The 16,203-nt window shown below is 43.0% G+C and overlaps 1 protein-coding gene across 1 annotated transcript; it reads right to left on the reverse strand.

The window, feature by feature from the left end:
• Window positions 1-958: 958 nt before the first annotated feature.
• LOC124013383 (complexin-1-like) lies at window positions 959-11,931 on the reverse strand. The gene is made up of 4 exons (XM_046327691.1): window positions 11,745-11,931; window positions 10,743-10,861; window positions 6,248-6,426; window positions 959-2,188 (listed from the first exon to the last, which is right to left on the reverse strand). Exons 2-4 carry the CDS (start codon window positions 10,771-10,773, stop codon window positions 1,994-1,996), a joined length of 405 nt encoding a protein of 134 aa, XP_046183647.1. The 5' UTR covers window positions 10,774-10,861; window positions 11,745-11,931; the 3' UTR covers window positions 959-1,993.
• Between the last annotated feature and the right edge of the window lie 4,272 nt (window positions 11,932-16,203).

Here is a 16,203-nt window from a genome sequence, read left to right on the forward strand (position 1 = left end):
TGTCATCATGGCAAGTTATGATCGATTATGTTAAATTATCACTTGAGTTACATAGTAAAGGGAGTTGCAGCATTCCCCCCTCCCCATTTTTCAGTTACACTGGTAGAAATGCTCTTAGTTGAATGTGTCTGCACACTTTTTGGGTTGCAAACTAAGAATTCACTGTCATCACTGTAGCCTATCAAAGCCCCCCAAAAAAGCATGAAGACAAACGACTTTTCCTGCCTGTTGTAAGGTCCTATGAGATTATTCCTTAATGAACACTCCTTCGGGTATTGTTGCTATGTGGCCGGGTGTCAGGGGAGCACTGATGACTAAATTCAATATCCTATCATTAAATCCATGTAAAATAAACAATATATATTATATTGGATGAAGGATGGATGAGGGGGATTACGTGCCCCCTCAGAATCAAAGAGCATGATGCCACTGATTAGGTATATTACTGTATGGTCAAAAGGGACAACTATGGTGTGTACAACAACCCATCCCCGTATGAACTACTGCTGAATATGACTGTGTTCTCCTTGTCCTAGCCTGGCTGTTGTTTCTTCTCTACAGTATTTGCTTGAGTATTGAGTATGTTTTTGTTAGATAGTTCACATTATTGTTGTTTTTTTGTTCATGGATAAATCGGGTTTGAAAGTATTGTGTACTGTGATATATGTACTGTTTTTACGCTTCTGGGCCTATGCACCAAACCACGTATAACACCGCCCTCTAGGGGAAGGTTGAGAGAACTACATAATTCCAGTCTGCCAGACCCCCAATGAGACTTTGGATTGGTGGCGGACTTGATATTTCCTGCTAAGAATACCCAAATATTGATAACTTTTTTAGTTGCATCCTATGTTAATATTTATTGTAAAATAACCTATCCCTCTCAAATAATGTGTTTAATTTCTCTAAAGAACAAGACATACCACCCAAAGCATTGGGAGAAAAAAAAAACCCATTGTGTCTGTGAACCAGTTTTATTCATTCTCAAGCAGAACATACATGATGGTCCTTTATTGCTGATAGCATTCCATTCTGATTACCAACATAACATTCTTACAACCAACCCACAACCAATTACAACAGAATTATCAAGCATTATATTACCCTCCTCATTCTTTAACAGTTCTTCGCAAATTCCCGACTTTGACCAACCTTCTGGCAGTCCAGTGGGAAAACAGCAGATTTCCCTTTTTATTCAGGTGATGGAAAAGCTAGCCCTCCAGTCGTCACAGATTTTGTAATAGCTTTTGAAATCATGGTTAAAAAGAAATAAATGTTATAGCAAATCCTGATAGCATTGTTGTTTAATTCCGGTTTAATGTCGAAGCATAACGTTTTAAGTGGCACTGCTACACCATGGTTATCCTCCCCGTCCAAAAACTGTAAATGAAATTCCTGAATGCATTTTTATAACCATTATTACATCATACCTTATGATAATTTAACCACATTCAAAATCAAGAGTTATTGCCATATATTTTTGCGTGACTAGGAGAGGAAAAAAAGGATATTGTACATATTCACAACTTGACTTGACAAAATGGCATGCAAAGACATAAGGTACACATAATTTGAATATAAAATTGAGTTTAGACCTACGCCATGACCATATGGCTACACCGGGCAAGACATGACGACACAGTATGTGGACATATATACGTACTTACGTGTGTGCAAACATTTTCACATAAACCTCATAGACAAAACCAAACATTACCCTAACATCATGATATGATTCTTCAAACGTCCTATAAAGATAAAATATGGCTTATAGTGTTATTCTCTGATGTTTTTAGACAGACGCACGGTACGATTATTTTTCATGTATCATTTTTTCCAACCAACCTAAAACAGGTGAAGCGAGGAATGTTTTTATTTATTTTAATTTCCGGTGCTAACTCTCCGCTGCAGGGGGGCAGAAAAGTAATCTAAAACTCTCACCTAGAAGATACCGTAACAACCTAATGTAACTCCCAACAACGTTGTTGCTCGGCTACTTCTTCAACATGTCTTGGAGAGGACCAGGGAGGTATTTCATGACCGTGTCCATGATGCTTTCCTCTTCGTCATCATCGTCTCCGCAGCCCTTGGGCACGGACGATTTGGGACGGGTCAGACTGCCCTCTGCAGACTGCTCCATAGCAGCCTGGGCCTCGGCCTCAGCCTCCTCCCTCTTCTTAATGCCGTACTGGAAAAACAACATGATACTAGCATTATGGTAACGTTAATATTATTGTGTCAGACTGCCCTCGGGAGAAAACGGAGTGCAACGTTATAATAACATTAACCCCCGAAAATACACTTCTTATGAACGCCACGTGGTTAGGAGGGAGGTGGGGAGTGATACAGGAATTGTCTTCCTCTTTTAATGACTGTCTAAGTATGTGTATTCCATGTATCTGATACTGTCTGGACCAAAAGAGTATAACATGTTGTCTTTGTAGAAGTTGATTGATTGATGCCAGCAAGCATTTGGCCACCCTTGATCAAACAATTATAAAATAATTAGCAAATCAGCTTTGAGCTGAGCTCAACTGTGAGTTATCCTAGTGCAGCGAAACACCCTGCAAGGGAGGCCAGTGTGGATTTGGCTTCAGACCAATCAAAAAACACAATTTTCAGATAAACGTGTCTGTTTCTGGTCTGCTTGTGTTGATGTGCTGCAGTTGCTAGCTTGCTAAATTGGCCCTTTCCTAAGCCATGGATGGAGATGGGGATTTTGACTTGTGGTTTTGACTTAATTCGCTGCACAGGCCAATAATTATGAAGGCGATTAAAATCTAACCATAAATTAACGTTGTACCACTGGCTTGAGATGATTGAAGTTCAATATGAGTCTAAATGTAGCCTAGTAGTCTAACTAGCTAGCTAACTTAGCTGGTTCATTGTTGCTCATGCGAGGAAGTCAGGCTAGCAAGCATTTTAGCTATGTAGCCCATGACAACAAAAACTGAAAGCGTGCTGTAGGACAAAGCCATAGACCGTTTTGCCAACATGAAAGAGAGGATGATGGCATTGGTGTTCAACTAGTCTACAAGAAGGGTGAGTAATCATTTTAAAAAGGGTTTTACTTGTGCACGCACACACAGACACACACACACAGAAATCAGTACTATGGACAGCCACATGATGTTGTTTAAGTTGAAATGGTGCTGGAATAGCTGAGTTCCTGTTGTCTTTGTGCTGACTTGCTGTAACTCTGTGGTTCTAAATCAGTAGTTGTTTAGTAAACTGTCAAACATGAACTTGCTTGACCATGCTGCAGGAGATAACTGTGTGTGTGCAGGAGATAAACAGCGGGAGATAACTGTGTGTATGTAATATTTGCTTTGTGGGCTTCTTCACTGGACAGATTTTGTTGATGAAACAAGCGTATTTGTGTAGTTGAATTTATTCCGCCACTGTGTGACTTGTCTTTTTGTTGTCACGACCTGATTGCATATCCCGGTGGCGTATGATCCCGGTGGCGTATGATCCCGGTGGCGTATGATCCCGGTGGCGTATTATCGAATGGGTTAGAGAGCAAACAACTCAATTATCACATCTGTTGTAATATGTTTTTTTTTACTGCCTTGGCTCATGTAGTTTTTTATGAAGTCACCTTCTCACCAACTGCACCACGCGGCCATCACCTGCATTGTGGGAGGCACTATTTGTCAACCAATCACTAGGGTGTTTTTGTTTTTACCCGCGTGAACGTGGCCCAGAATTTGACTGAAACAGGAACACACTTTGCCAGGATTTCTAAAGCTACATGGGATACAAATGAAAGTGATATTTGAGACCGCTCTCTAACCAATTCATTGTGCAGACATTATGTTTTCAGTGTGCGTGTGTGTGATATGGGGGTATATTATTTTGACATTTATACCGATAAAAAAAAACAATAGCAACAATGTTGACACTGCAATGTTGATATTTGCCTTGCAGTTGGATAACCACCACAGTTGTCCGACTCTCGGGCTATCTCAGATGCCCCCCCCCCCCCCCCCCCCGACATGACTCTCCGACTTTTGTCTACAGCCGCCTTCGTTAGGCTTACCGCACGAACACACCCATTCTGTTCTAATGCTGTAATGCTACTACTCACGTTACTGGGGTCTGTGACCTCGATGCTGATTGCATGTTAGCTGTAATTCAATCAAAGTCACTGACTGGAACGGGCCTCGGGGGTTAGACCAAAATAACAGTCATTGTGCACTCGCTGTGCTAGGAGAATGCGTGGCATGTCATCTTGTGCACCAAAAAGAAACTCAAAAAGGGAAAAGCTGTATTAAAACTCGCTCTCTTTACTGCGCGAGCAGAATGTTTTGATTTTGGATCATCTTCTGCCAATCCGCCGAAGGTTTTTGAACGAACTACTGGGAGGGAAGTGTAGGCTTTCGTTCCAACCCTGCAGTAACACACCCGATTCAGCTAGGCAAGGTCCAGACTGAAGACCTCGATTATTTGATTTAGGTGTATTACTGCACCAAACTGCACACCCTGAGGGACCCTGGATAGGGGCTACTCCAGGGCTATATATCACAGGACATTGAGGATAGGATTCAATACCAAATGTGGTTTGAGCCATTGTTGTACGGTAGACCTACGTAATAACATGTCACAAGAATCTATTTTTGAACTTGAATAACAGAAACTTGGAGATGTGATGTCACACACTCTGTTGGGTGTAAGAGAGAGTTTTGTGCGTGTGTGTGGTGTGTGTGACAGAGAGGGTGAAAACACAAATCTGTGCTAATTAATGCATCTCTCAGAACAGAAACCCAACTCTCTTTCCTCTGACATATTGTGCACAGCTGTTACTAGCGCCCTTGTGCTTTTTGGGTTATTTTTAGGATCTGTCAAAAAAAGATGCATTTTTCCAAAAACAGAGCTGTTACAACTCTCCTCCTCTGCCTCTCCCAGTCTCTTACCAATATGTCTTTATTTGTGTTTTACTACACTCATAGAAACAAAAGGTGCCATCTAGGTTCTTTGGCTGTCCCCATAGGAGAACACCTTAAAAAACACTTCTTGGTTTCAGGTAGAACCCTTTAGGTTCTAGGTAGAACCCTTTTGAGAACCCAAAAAAGTTCTACGTGGAACCAAAAAGGGTTCTCCTATCGGGACAACCAAAGAACCCTTTTGGAGCCCTTTTTCGAAGAGTGTAGGGCAGTGCTACCAAGCAGACATCAACCTTGATATTATAGTCCATTGAGAGAATTCAGGAGAGAGCACGACCTTGAGGATGAGGAGAGGAGAGAGAGGTGAGATGGGGAAGGATGGAGGATAGGGGGGAGGGGGCTGGAAGGCTGAGGTCATCCTGTCTTTGGCTGCCTCTGCCGTTCTGCTTTTCAGAGTCTCTATTCCCTAGCTGTTACCTTCCTGCACTGTGGTGGCTAGTGGTTTCATAGCAACCTCCGCTAGCAACCATGCAGCAGCAGTCCATTAGGCAGCTGAAGAGGAGCATCGCTTTAAATACGTTGCATCGTGGGAAATGTAGTCCTTCCGGTGGCCTGATATGAGTAAACATGATTTTACAATAGTTTCTCTTTTCTTTCATTAAAAAATGAGCTTCAATTTTTGCTGAGCGCCTCGAGCGAGCCACGTCGTGTATGAAACGTTTTTAAAAGTGAAAACAATCTGTGCTCAACTTCCCAAAAAATGGGGGGGGGGGGGGGGGGGTTGGGCCATGAAAAGGGAAAATGGTTTCGTTGGAGGGCAGCCAAAAAACAAGGTCTTAGAAGAACGCATCCTCCAGTGTCCTCCCGATGCTGTCAAGCGAGTGAACAGTGGCCTCGACTGCAGCTCCATTAGCTGACCCCTGCTCTCACTGGGGCCTCTGCCAGTGTGGGAACAGGATAGCTAGCAGCTCTATACCGACAGGCCAAACGTCAGGCCAAATTCACTTTCACTTCCCTTACAGTAATTCCAATGTTTTTTTTTCATTGTGTATTTAGGCTGTTTGAGAAGGTTTGACTCCTAATCAACCTGCCCACAAGTGCAATAAGCCAACAAAGCTACTTTACTAGGTCAAAGCTGTGTGTTGTAACATCTTGATAAGAGTATGGGTGAAATAGGCCTTGTGAATTTACTTTATTTTTTCATCATTCTTATTTTTCAATAAGAACTAGGGCCCGGGGGTTGTTCCAGCTCAGGTCAAGAGGTGAAGAAAAATCTCCGGGCCCAACATGAACTAAAGTTGCCAGTTGATAGAAAAGTAGTGTGTATAACTGTTCAACGTCACATTTATTATTTCATTTACCTTGTCTCTGATGCCTTGTCGCATTGACTCCCTTTCCACCTCCATCTTTGCATATTTGTCTTTCCTCTCCTCCTCCTGCTGCCTCAGAGCCTCTTGTCTTTCTTCCTCTTTCTTCTCTGCATCGGGGTCGGGCTCCTCTTTGTCTCCTCCCATCATCTTGCCCACATCAGGTGGCCCCCCTGGGTGACACAGAGACAAAGGGCTTGTTCGACATTGCAGCCGACAGTGCGGCCGACCGCAGACTGACTGACAAATCACCTTGCGTCATAAACAACTACCCATGATTATTTTGTAGATCAGTCAGTCGCCATTTACCCACAATGCATCATGGTTCGACGCTCTCGGACACGGCCATTGACAACTGTCAGACAAGCCTGCTTACTTACTTTTAACGTAGACTGTCATATTGTAGGGTAGGCCAAAACAGACCACATTTGCACACATTTTAGTCACAGACACATTATCCAGAGCAACTTTCAATCGACTTACAATCAGTGATGTTGTCACTTTCGAGTTATTTATTTTTTTGATTACCGGGACACGGACAAGAACATGGTCCCAGGACTAAAGGAGGTAGCACTCGTGTCATTTTTCCCCCCCAGCACAGAATATGTAACTGTTTCGGTGTTCCTCATATAATGAGAAACTATGTCGTGTTCTCCTGTGGATCCATCCATTCGTAACACAAGATTCGTTTTTTTCCAACGCAGAGGAATGCTGAATGTCAGGGGAAGAAAATGTTACGTCACAGTCGCAAGCGTTCCGCCAAATGAGCAGAACCGTTACAGTCCGAGGTATTGCCCGGCTGTGCCTCACGACTGCATGCTTGGTCATGCGAGAGAAGAGGGAGGGGGAGAGAGAAAGAGAAAGAGAGAGAGAGCTAGAAAGAGGGAATTCCAGGAGACTGCTGTGTCCCTGGAGCGAGCTGCTAGTCTGGTTTTTTCCTTCTCTTGCTCATCAGCATAAAAAAGAACTGCAGCAAAACGGAGAGAGAGAGAGAGAGAGAGAGAGAGAGAGAGAGAGGTAGAGAGAGAGAGAGGGGTAGAGAGAGAGAGAGAGAGGTAGAGAGAGAGGTAGAGAGAGGTAGAGAGAGAGGTAGAGAGAGGGGTAGAGAGAGAGAGAGAGAGGTAGAGAGAGAGAGAGAGAGGTAGAGAGAGAAAGAGAGGGGTAGAGAGAGAGAGAGAGAGAGAGGTAGAGAGAGAGGTAGAGAGAGAGAGGTAGAGAGAGAGAGAGAGAGAGAGAGAGAGAGAGAGGGGTAGAGAGAGAGAGAGTAGAGAGAGAGAGAGAGAGAGAGAGAGAGAGAGAGAGAGAGAGAGAGAGAGAGAGAGAGAGAGAGAGAGAGAGAGAGAGAGAGAGAGAGAGAGAGAGAGAGAGAGAGAGAGAGAGAGAGAGAGAGAGAGAGAGAGAGAGAGAGAGAGAGAGAGAGGAAAGGGAGAAAGGGGAGACTGCTGCTCCTGTAGTCAGTCGATCAGGGCTTATTGAGCTGACTGTCAATCTACATTCTCTGATCAGATAGAATCCAGGTTATATAGCCTGGTTAAACCATACTGAACACCATACACTCACTGGAGAGCACACTCGGCAGAGTGTTCCATCTGGTTTAACCAGGCTATATCCATTCCAGGTTAGTATCAGCAGTGCTAAAAAAGCTGTGCTTAGTAATAGGCAGCATCAACACCCCCCCCCCCCTCTCTCTTCTCTCTCTCTCTCTCTCGCTCTCTCTGTCTTTCTCTCTCTGTCTGTCTCTCTCTGTGTGTCTCTCTGTCTGTCTCTCTCTCTGTCTCTCTATCTGTGTGTCTCTGTCTCACTGTCAGTCTCTCTCTCTCTCTCTCTCTCTCTCTCTCTCTCTCTCTCTCTCTCTCTCTCTCTCTCTCCCTGTGTCTCTCTCTCTCCCTGTGTCTCTATCTCTCTGTGTCTCTCTGTGTCTCTCTCTGAGATGTATTGTGAGTTGATATGAGCAGTAGTTATAAATAGCCAGCTCTGGGTCTTGGTGGCGTGTTCTGATGATGACTGCATTGTGTGTTTTCTGTTTCATTGCACATCATGTGCTTTGAAGAGGAAGACGTGTTTTATGTGGTCGGGCACATTAGATTAAGGATTAAAGAGGGCCCTTTTTATGAAACTGTAACTGTGCGTCGTCTCATAAACCATCTTGCTCTCCCTTCTCCCCCTCCTCTCGGTCCTCCTCCTCTTCGTCCTCCCCCGTCATCCCACTCCTCGGCTTTTACAGTTCTACTGTCTCTACCGTTTTGACATTGCTGGGGTAGAATCCATTATTTATAGATTCTGGGCTGTGCACTGGAGGAACTCAAGGTCACACACTCACGGAGGGAAATGATTTGCTTTGCAGTACAGAGGGAGGGAGTCGGGGAGATACAGGAAGCAGTGAGGGCACCCTCTCCCTGACAATCTCATCTAAGTGTTTTCAAATAATGAGATTAGCTTTGATTTTCAGTCAATTATCGAGCTAGAAGAGCATCTGAAGATGCCTCCGTTCTATTTTCTGTTGAGGAAAGGGAAATAGGCTTCCGCTGCGTTGTTCGTTGCCCCTCGGCAGTACAGTACCCTTCACAAGCAGGACAGATTCCCTACAGGCTCAATAAAACGGTAGGTTTTCTTGGAGGTGAGAAATATGGCTGATTCTCCCCAAGGCTCAATGGAAGTCTGAAGCCCCACCGTTATACTGGATCTTACAACTATCAGAGCTGGTCCCTTCCGATCGGCAGACCCCAAAAGGGAAATAGGCTGGCTAGAGGAAAAAAGAGGTTGTTTTCAGATTGGCTGTTAGTCTTTCATAATCTTGTGTGTTTCAATGTTCCTTATTTCCTCTCCATTCCAATGTTTCCCATTGAGCTCCACTATGTGGTTGAGTGTTTTTGGGGTTAATGTGAAGGACTAGGTCTCGGTCTGAGACTGGTCTTGCTCAAGTTCAGATCCTCCTCAGATGAATCTTGAGTTGCTGCCTCGGTCACGATGACACGCCGGGTCTCGGTCTGATCAGGTTTGTGCCAAGTCAGCAATGAGACACACCTTGGCCTAGATTCCGTTGAGTGTATGTGTGCTATCGTAAAATAGCGTGCGCTCTATCCAACTCATACAGTTTCGGCATCCACGGCCCCGTATTCACAAAATGTCCCAGAGTGCTGATCGATGATCACATCCCGTCATGGATTTTACAACGGTGGAAACTCTCTCCAGCCAAAATCCGAATGCAGCACGTCTATCCATGATGGGAACGGTGCAGGTGCACACCGCCCAGCGGCGGCAGAATGTCTGAAATGGCAGCCTATTACCATATGGTCCTGCTCAAAAGCAGTGTGCTATACGTAGGGAATAGGGTGCCATTTGGGAAACACACTGGGTGATGGAGTCAGTGTGGTGGATTCTGACAGGCGTCTGTCACCAGCTACCTGCAGCTTGATTCTCAGTGTGAAATTGCTTTTTGTTCTGTCAGGTGACGTAGACATCGTGCAGGGACGTAACAAGAGTTCAGACATATGGAAATCAAGAGATGAGATTTGTGGATAAATGCCATGTATATATATTTCAAACACAATAATAATTAGTTGTTGATTACGTTGTGATTCTTTGAAATGATTATTTATTGACTGGTGTATTTAATTCATTGATGTGTCTGTTGAGAAGATTAAGTTCACCCCTTTGTGCTTTACTGTCGTGACTGTTCCTCTGCATTCAGGCTCTGTTGTTCAAGTGGTCTAAAGGGTGCAGATTAGTGCAAGTTGTTTGTTTAAACGTATTGGCTGACCAGCCACATTATATTTGTGACAGGCATCTCAAAGTGAACTGTAAGAAAAATGAATTTAGTCACGTCTGAATGAGTTAAATTAATACAAAAAAAGACTAGGTTGATATTCCAATAGATAACAGGCCAGATTATATGAGTGTAAAGCAGAATAGCTGTGTGCATCTACAGTCAAACACTTTAATGTTGGTATGTGAAAAGGGGCAATGCTAACTGTTTGTTTAAGGATTCGCATCATGGAGACTGGAGAGGGCGCGGGGCGATGCAGAAGTTGGTGGTTGGTCCTGCATTTCAATGAGAAATGTCAGCTACCTCGCGCAATCTCGACTCCCACACACCATTTCTATAGGCTGCTCAGCCAGTGCAGCAGAAGCCCCTAACAATGCAGAAGACCCCAGCAAATATGATGAAAAAGTACCACAGATGTACAGTATTATATGTCTCTACACTAGGTGTTCACGTATCACGTTTGACCTTAACATGTTTTATAATATAGTCCACAGCAGTTTTGTCCATACCCATATAATGATAAAGGGACAATATAAGTCTAAATAATATGGATATAGCTTATAGTTTATAACTATATACCTATTCATTAACTTAGAAATAATGAATAGAATTGAAAGAATGTCACACGTAATGTCCTTTCGCATCCCGTGTACTGTATATGGTGCATTGCCTTTGAGTGTCCGACACGACTATGGTAATGGTGCAACGCATTAATCAACTTACCTCCCATAGCTGCCTTCATTACAAAATTCATGATGATGCTTTTAAGTCTTGCCTCCCCTCAGATTCACAGTTTCACGTCAGACAGGACAGATGCTGCCCAGGTGCCAGGAGAAAGAAACCTTCGAAATGAAGACAGTAGAGGTTGAGTGGTTATATTGACCCATAACTAACTTTCTCTGTCAATCGCAGTGTTGGATGCTCCCTCCTTTTAGTTTGCAAATTGAATGGTGTTGTGATTTACAAACAAGATGCGTTGTTGGCTACACCTCCTCCGGGTAATGCTAACCTCAAATGTATAAACCACTGTATTTTAGGAATTTATTCTGACGGGGTGGATTCGACGGAGGGAGCTCCGTGAAGGTCAGAAAAAGGTCAATTTATAGCGGTTTTCTTGTGACATATTTTGTGAAAAGGCTATATATTGACGGCACAGGTGTCGTAAATAACCGGCCCAACGTTGGTAACCTGCAATAGCGTAGCCTAGTACGTTTCATGGGGCCAATTAGCTTTCCTATACGGTACTTCAAATGGGAAGAAGCAGCCTCGTGTAAGCATTGGCTACCAGACAAGATATAGCACACCAATGCCGATAACAGGGTTCATTTGATCAGGGGAAATATATAAGGCGAATCAATTCCACGAGCCCATAATCCGCGTTCAATGTCAAACTTTCAATTGTCCGGATTCAGTCATATGGTTCAAAACCCAAATGCACCGCGAGTTGTAGCCTACGACGTCCCAAGTAGGCTAATCATAATCCCAACCCTGGCTAATTTGAAATGAATAGGGCCTGCCATCACGTTTTTTTTTACAGATATATATTTTTAAATTCCCGACACATAACCTTGTCTGAACCCACACACAGAGCTACAAGAGCAACAGCAAAAAATCACTTCCTTTCTCGAGCGCGGAGCGATTTCAGCACCATTTTTGGGGGACAGCTCCCAATTCGTCCCACAACATCAACATCTCTTGTGTCTTGCGATCGGGACATGCGATTACCTTTCCGAGCGCCTTGGATCTCTCGAAATGGCAACGTTATCCTGGCAAAATATGGAAGTTGTCGCGAAATGAAGAGGGTGTGGAGATCCTTTAGATGCTCACTCTGAGCATCCCTGCTGTATTTCCCACCGTCTTCCTGGCTTCTGCACAACGACTGCACGCGCGTCAGAGGAGGGAACTGCAGTTGCTGTCTGATGATGAGGAGAGGAGGGTAATCACATGGGAGTTCGACCAACCTTCTCCCAAAAACGTCCCACGCCTTCACTGACAAAAACCTACTGCAAAACGTCTGCTGCCCCTATTACACAAGATTAGGCTACTAGGTTACACTATTTGGCAAACTTCCACTTAGATACCCCAGATTAGATATATATATATATATATATATATATATATATATATATATATATATGAGAGAGATTTATCAGAGAGTTTATGTTTATATATATATATATCTCTTCAAAAGTCTGACCTAAATGTTTTCGCAAGTAGGGTGAATGCACACTTCAGCTTACGCAGGCTTCTGTAGGTAACTCACGTCATGCACCATTTCAGTAGCTCGTTAATTCATTGGAGTGGATATGTCACAGCGCTTTACATAGTTGGGGGAAACACCTCATCCACCATCAATGTGTGGCACCCACCTGGGTGATGCACGGCGACCATTTTTGTGCCAGAACGCTCACCGCACATCAGCTAGAGAGGTGAGGAGTGATATATGACAATTAGGAATGAGGGGGATGATTAAGTGGCCATGATGGAATGGGGCCAGGTTGGTAATTTAGCCATGACACCGGGGTTATCACCCCTACTCTTACAATAAGTGCCATGGGATTTTGAATGACCACAGAGAGTCAGGAGTCTTGTTTAATGTCCCACCTAAAAGACGGCTCCCTACGCAGGACAAATTCCCCCTTCCCTGTGGCATTGAGATCTCCTTAGACCAGAGGGAAGTCTGGCCCTTCAACACCACTTCCCGCAGCATCTGGTCGCCCATCCAGGGGCGACCAGGACCGATACTGTTTAGCTTCAGAGGCAAGCCAGCATTGAAATGCAGGGTGAAATGCTGCTGCATACGCGGTTTTCATGGCACGCTGAAAATCCGAAATGTATATATATATATATATATTTTTTTTATCAACAAAAAAGGCGTAGATTGTTCTTCATTCACCACTGATTCGGGAATATAAAATTTTCATAGTCATGGCATGCTTGGTTCTATAGTTATTGTCGAGATTTAAAAAAAACGAATTTCCACCGAATATCCAATATAAAACGAATTATAAAACAAGGTCATGTTCTTGTCAAGCATCCAATTACCCCGACATTTAATAGTAATGGTAATTTCCCTGTATTTTCCTCCAGTCAATGTGACTGTGACAACCGGCATGAAAACAACACTATATGAGACCAGTATGAATTTGGCTAATGCTTAAAAGCCACCGTCAAATATAGCGAATGGATGGAAGACACTTCAGCGAATGTTTGACACAACCCTTTTCATTTGCTTTCCCCACCAGGCTCCAAAGCTGTCCAGAAAACTATTTAAAATGTCATGAACCATTTCTTCACCTTACCTTTATCCTACTCTTATCTGAAATGGAATAAGTGTGTCTTCTTTGTGTTGATACATGGGGTTTGGTTAGGTACATTAATTCCACATTTCGAAAAGGATACACACGGGGTCAACAAGCGTGTTTTTAATTTCTATTGTCTGCGGTCAGTTATTTGAAACCATTCCCTTTATAAGTCAAAATGAGCGTCAAAATAAAATGCATGACAATTCATGTTGATGCATTGGTGCATCTAATTTCAATTACGCTAATTGAGCGTAAGACAACCAGACAAGGTTACTAAACGTTTTATTTTACCTTTATTTTACCAAGCTATCCCATTTTTCAAGGGAGAACATGGGACAGAAAAATCTAACAGAAAATAAGAAAAATATACAAAAAAGCTAAATAACCCTATAGAGAGGAGAAACAGGTCTCCTAAATAACCCTATAGAGAGGAGAAACAGGTCTCCTAAATAACCCTATAGAGAGGAGAAACAGGTCTCCTAAATAACCCTATAGAGAGGAGAAACAGGTCTCCTAAATAACCCTATAGAGAGGAGAAACAGGTCTCCTAAATAACCCTATAGAGAGGAGAAACAGGTCTCCTAAATAACCCTATAGAGAGGAGAAACAGGTCTCCTAAATAACCCTATAGAGAGGAGAAACAGGTCTCCTAAATAACCCTATAGAGAGGAGAAACAGGTCTCCTAAATAACCCTATAGAGAGGAGAAACAGGTCTCCTAAATAACCCTATAGAGAGGAGAAACAGGTCTCCTAAATAACCCTATAGAGAGGAGAAACAGGTCTCCTAAATAACCCTATAGAGAAGAGAAACAGGTCTCCTAAATAACCCTATAGAGAGGAGAAACAGGTCTCCTAAATAACCCTATAGAGAAGAGAAACAGGTCTCCTAAATAACCCTATAGAGAGTAGAAGCAGGTCTCCTAAATAACCCTATAGAGAGGAGAAACAGGTCTCCTAAATAACCCTATAGAGAGGAGAAACAGGTCTCCTAAATAACCCTATAGAGAGGAGAAACAGGTCTCCTAAATAACCCTATAGAGAGGAGAAACAGGTCTCCTAAATAACCCTATAGAGAGGAGAAACAGGTCTCCTAAATAACCCTATAGAGATGAGAAACAGGTCTCCTAAATAACCCTATAGAGAGGAGAAACAGGTCTCCTAAATAACCCTATAGAGAGGAGAAACAGGTCTCCTAAATAACCCTATAGAGAGGAGAAACAGGTCTCCTAAATAACCCTATAGAGAGGAGAAACAGGTCTCCTAAATAACCCTATAGAGAGGAGAAACAGGTCTCCTAAATAGAGAGGAGAAACCCTAAATAACCCTATAGAGAGGAGAAACAGGTCTCCTAAATAACCCTATAGAGAGGAGAAACAGGTCTCCTAAATATAGAGAGGAGAAAAGGTCTCCTAAATAATAGAGAGGAGAAACAGGTCTCCTAAATAACCCTATAGAGAGGAGAAACAGGTCTCCTAAATAACCCTATAGAGAGGAGAAACAGGTCTCCTAAATAACCCTATAGAGAGGAGAAACAGGTCTCCTAAATAACCCTATAGAGAGAGGAGAAACAGGTCTCCTAAATAACCCTATAGAGAGGAGAAACAGGTCTCCTAAATAACCCTATAGAGAGGAGAAACAGGTCTCCTAAATAACCCTATAGAGATGAGAAACAGGTCTCCTAAATAACCCTATAGAGAGGAGAAACAGGTCTCCTAAATAACCCTATAGAGAGGAGAAACAGGTCTCCTAAATAACCCTATAGAGAGGAGAAACAGGTCTCCTAAATAACCCTATAGAGAGGAGAAACAGGTCTCCTAAATAACCCTATAGAGAGGAGAAACAGGTCTCCTAAATCCTAGAGAGGAGAAAATAAAACCCTATAGAGAGGAGAAACAGGTCTCCTAAATAACCCTATAGAGAGGAGAGAGGAGAAACAGGTCTCCTAAATAACCCTATAGAGAGGAGAAACAGGTCTCCTAAATAACCCTATAGAGAGGAGAAACAGGTCTCCTAAATAACCCTATAGAGAGGAGAAACAGGTCTCCTAAATAACCCTATAGAGAGAGAAACAGGTCTCCTAAATAACCCTATAGAGAGGAGAAACAGGTCTCTAACCCTAAATAACCCTAAATATAGAGAGGAGAAACAGGTCTCCTAAATAACCCTATAGAGAGGAGAAACAGGTCTCCTAAATAACCCTATAGAGAGGAGAAACAGGTCTCCTAAATAACCCTATAGAGAGGAGAAACAGGTCTCCTAAATAACCCTATAGAGATGAGAAACAGGTCTCCTAAATAACCCTATAGAGAGGAGAAACAGGTCTCCTAAATAACCCTATAGAGAGGAGAAACAGGTCTCCTAAATAACCCTATAGAGAGGAGAAACAGGTCTCCTAAATAACCCTATAGAGAGCAGAAACAGGTCTCCTAAATAACCCTATAGAGAGGAGAAACAGGTCTCCTAAATAACCCTATAGAGAGGAGAAACAGGTCTCCTAAATAACCCTATAGAGAGGAGAAACAGGTCTCCTAAATAACCCTATAGAGAGGAGAAACAGGTCTCCTAAATAACCCTATAGAGAGGAGAAACAGGTCTCCTAAATAACCCTATAGAGAGGAGAAACAGGTCTCCTAAATAACCCTATAGAGAGGAGAAACAGGTCTCCTAAATAACCCTATAGAGAGGAGAAACAGGTCTCCTAAATAACCCTATAGAGAGGAGAAACAGGTCTCCTAAATAACCCTATAGAGAGGAGAAACAGGTCCTAAATAACCCTAAATAACCCTATAGAGAGGAGAAACAGGTCTCCTAAATAACCCTATATAGAGAGGAGAAACAGGTCTCCTAAATAACCCTATAGAGAGGAGAAACAGGTCTC

This window comes from Oncorhynchus gorbuscha, linkage group LG24 (assembly GCF_021184085.1).
Source record: "Oncorhynchus gorbuscha isolate QuinsamMale2020 ecotype Even-year linkage group LG24, OgorEven_v1.0, whole genome shotgun sequence".
NCBI classification, from domain to species: domain Eukaryota; kingdom Metazoa; phylum Chordata; class Actinopteri; order Salmoniformes; family Salmonidae; genus Oncorhynchus; species Oncorhynchus gorbuscha.

Coding starts and splice junctions, on each gene's coding strand:
- LOC124013383 (XM_046327691.1), bottom strand. CDS start 10,773: ATGAATTTTGTAATGAAGGCAGCTATGGGAG. Junction 6,427..10,742: donor AATGAAGGCAGCTATGGGAG/GTAAGTTGATTA, acceptor TGTGTCACCCAG/GGGGGCCACCTGATGTGGGC. Junction 2,189..6,247: donor GACAAGGCATCAGAGACAAG/GTAAATGAAATA, acceptor TTGTTTTTCCAG/TACGGCATTAAGAAGAGGGA.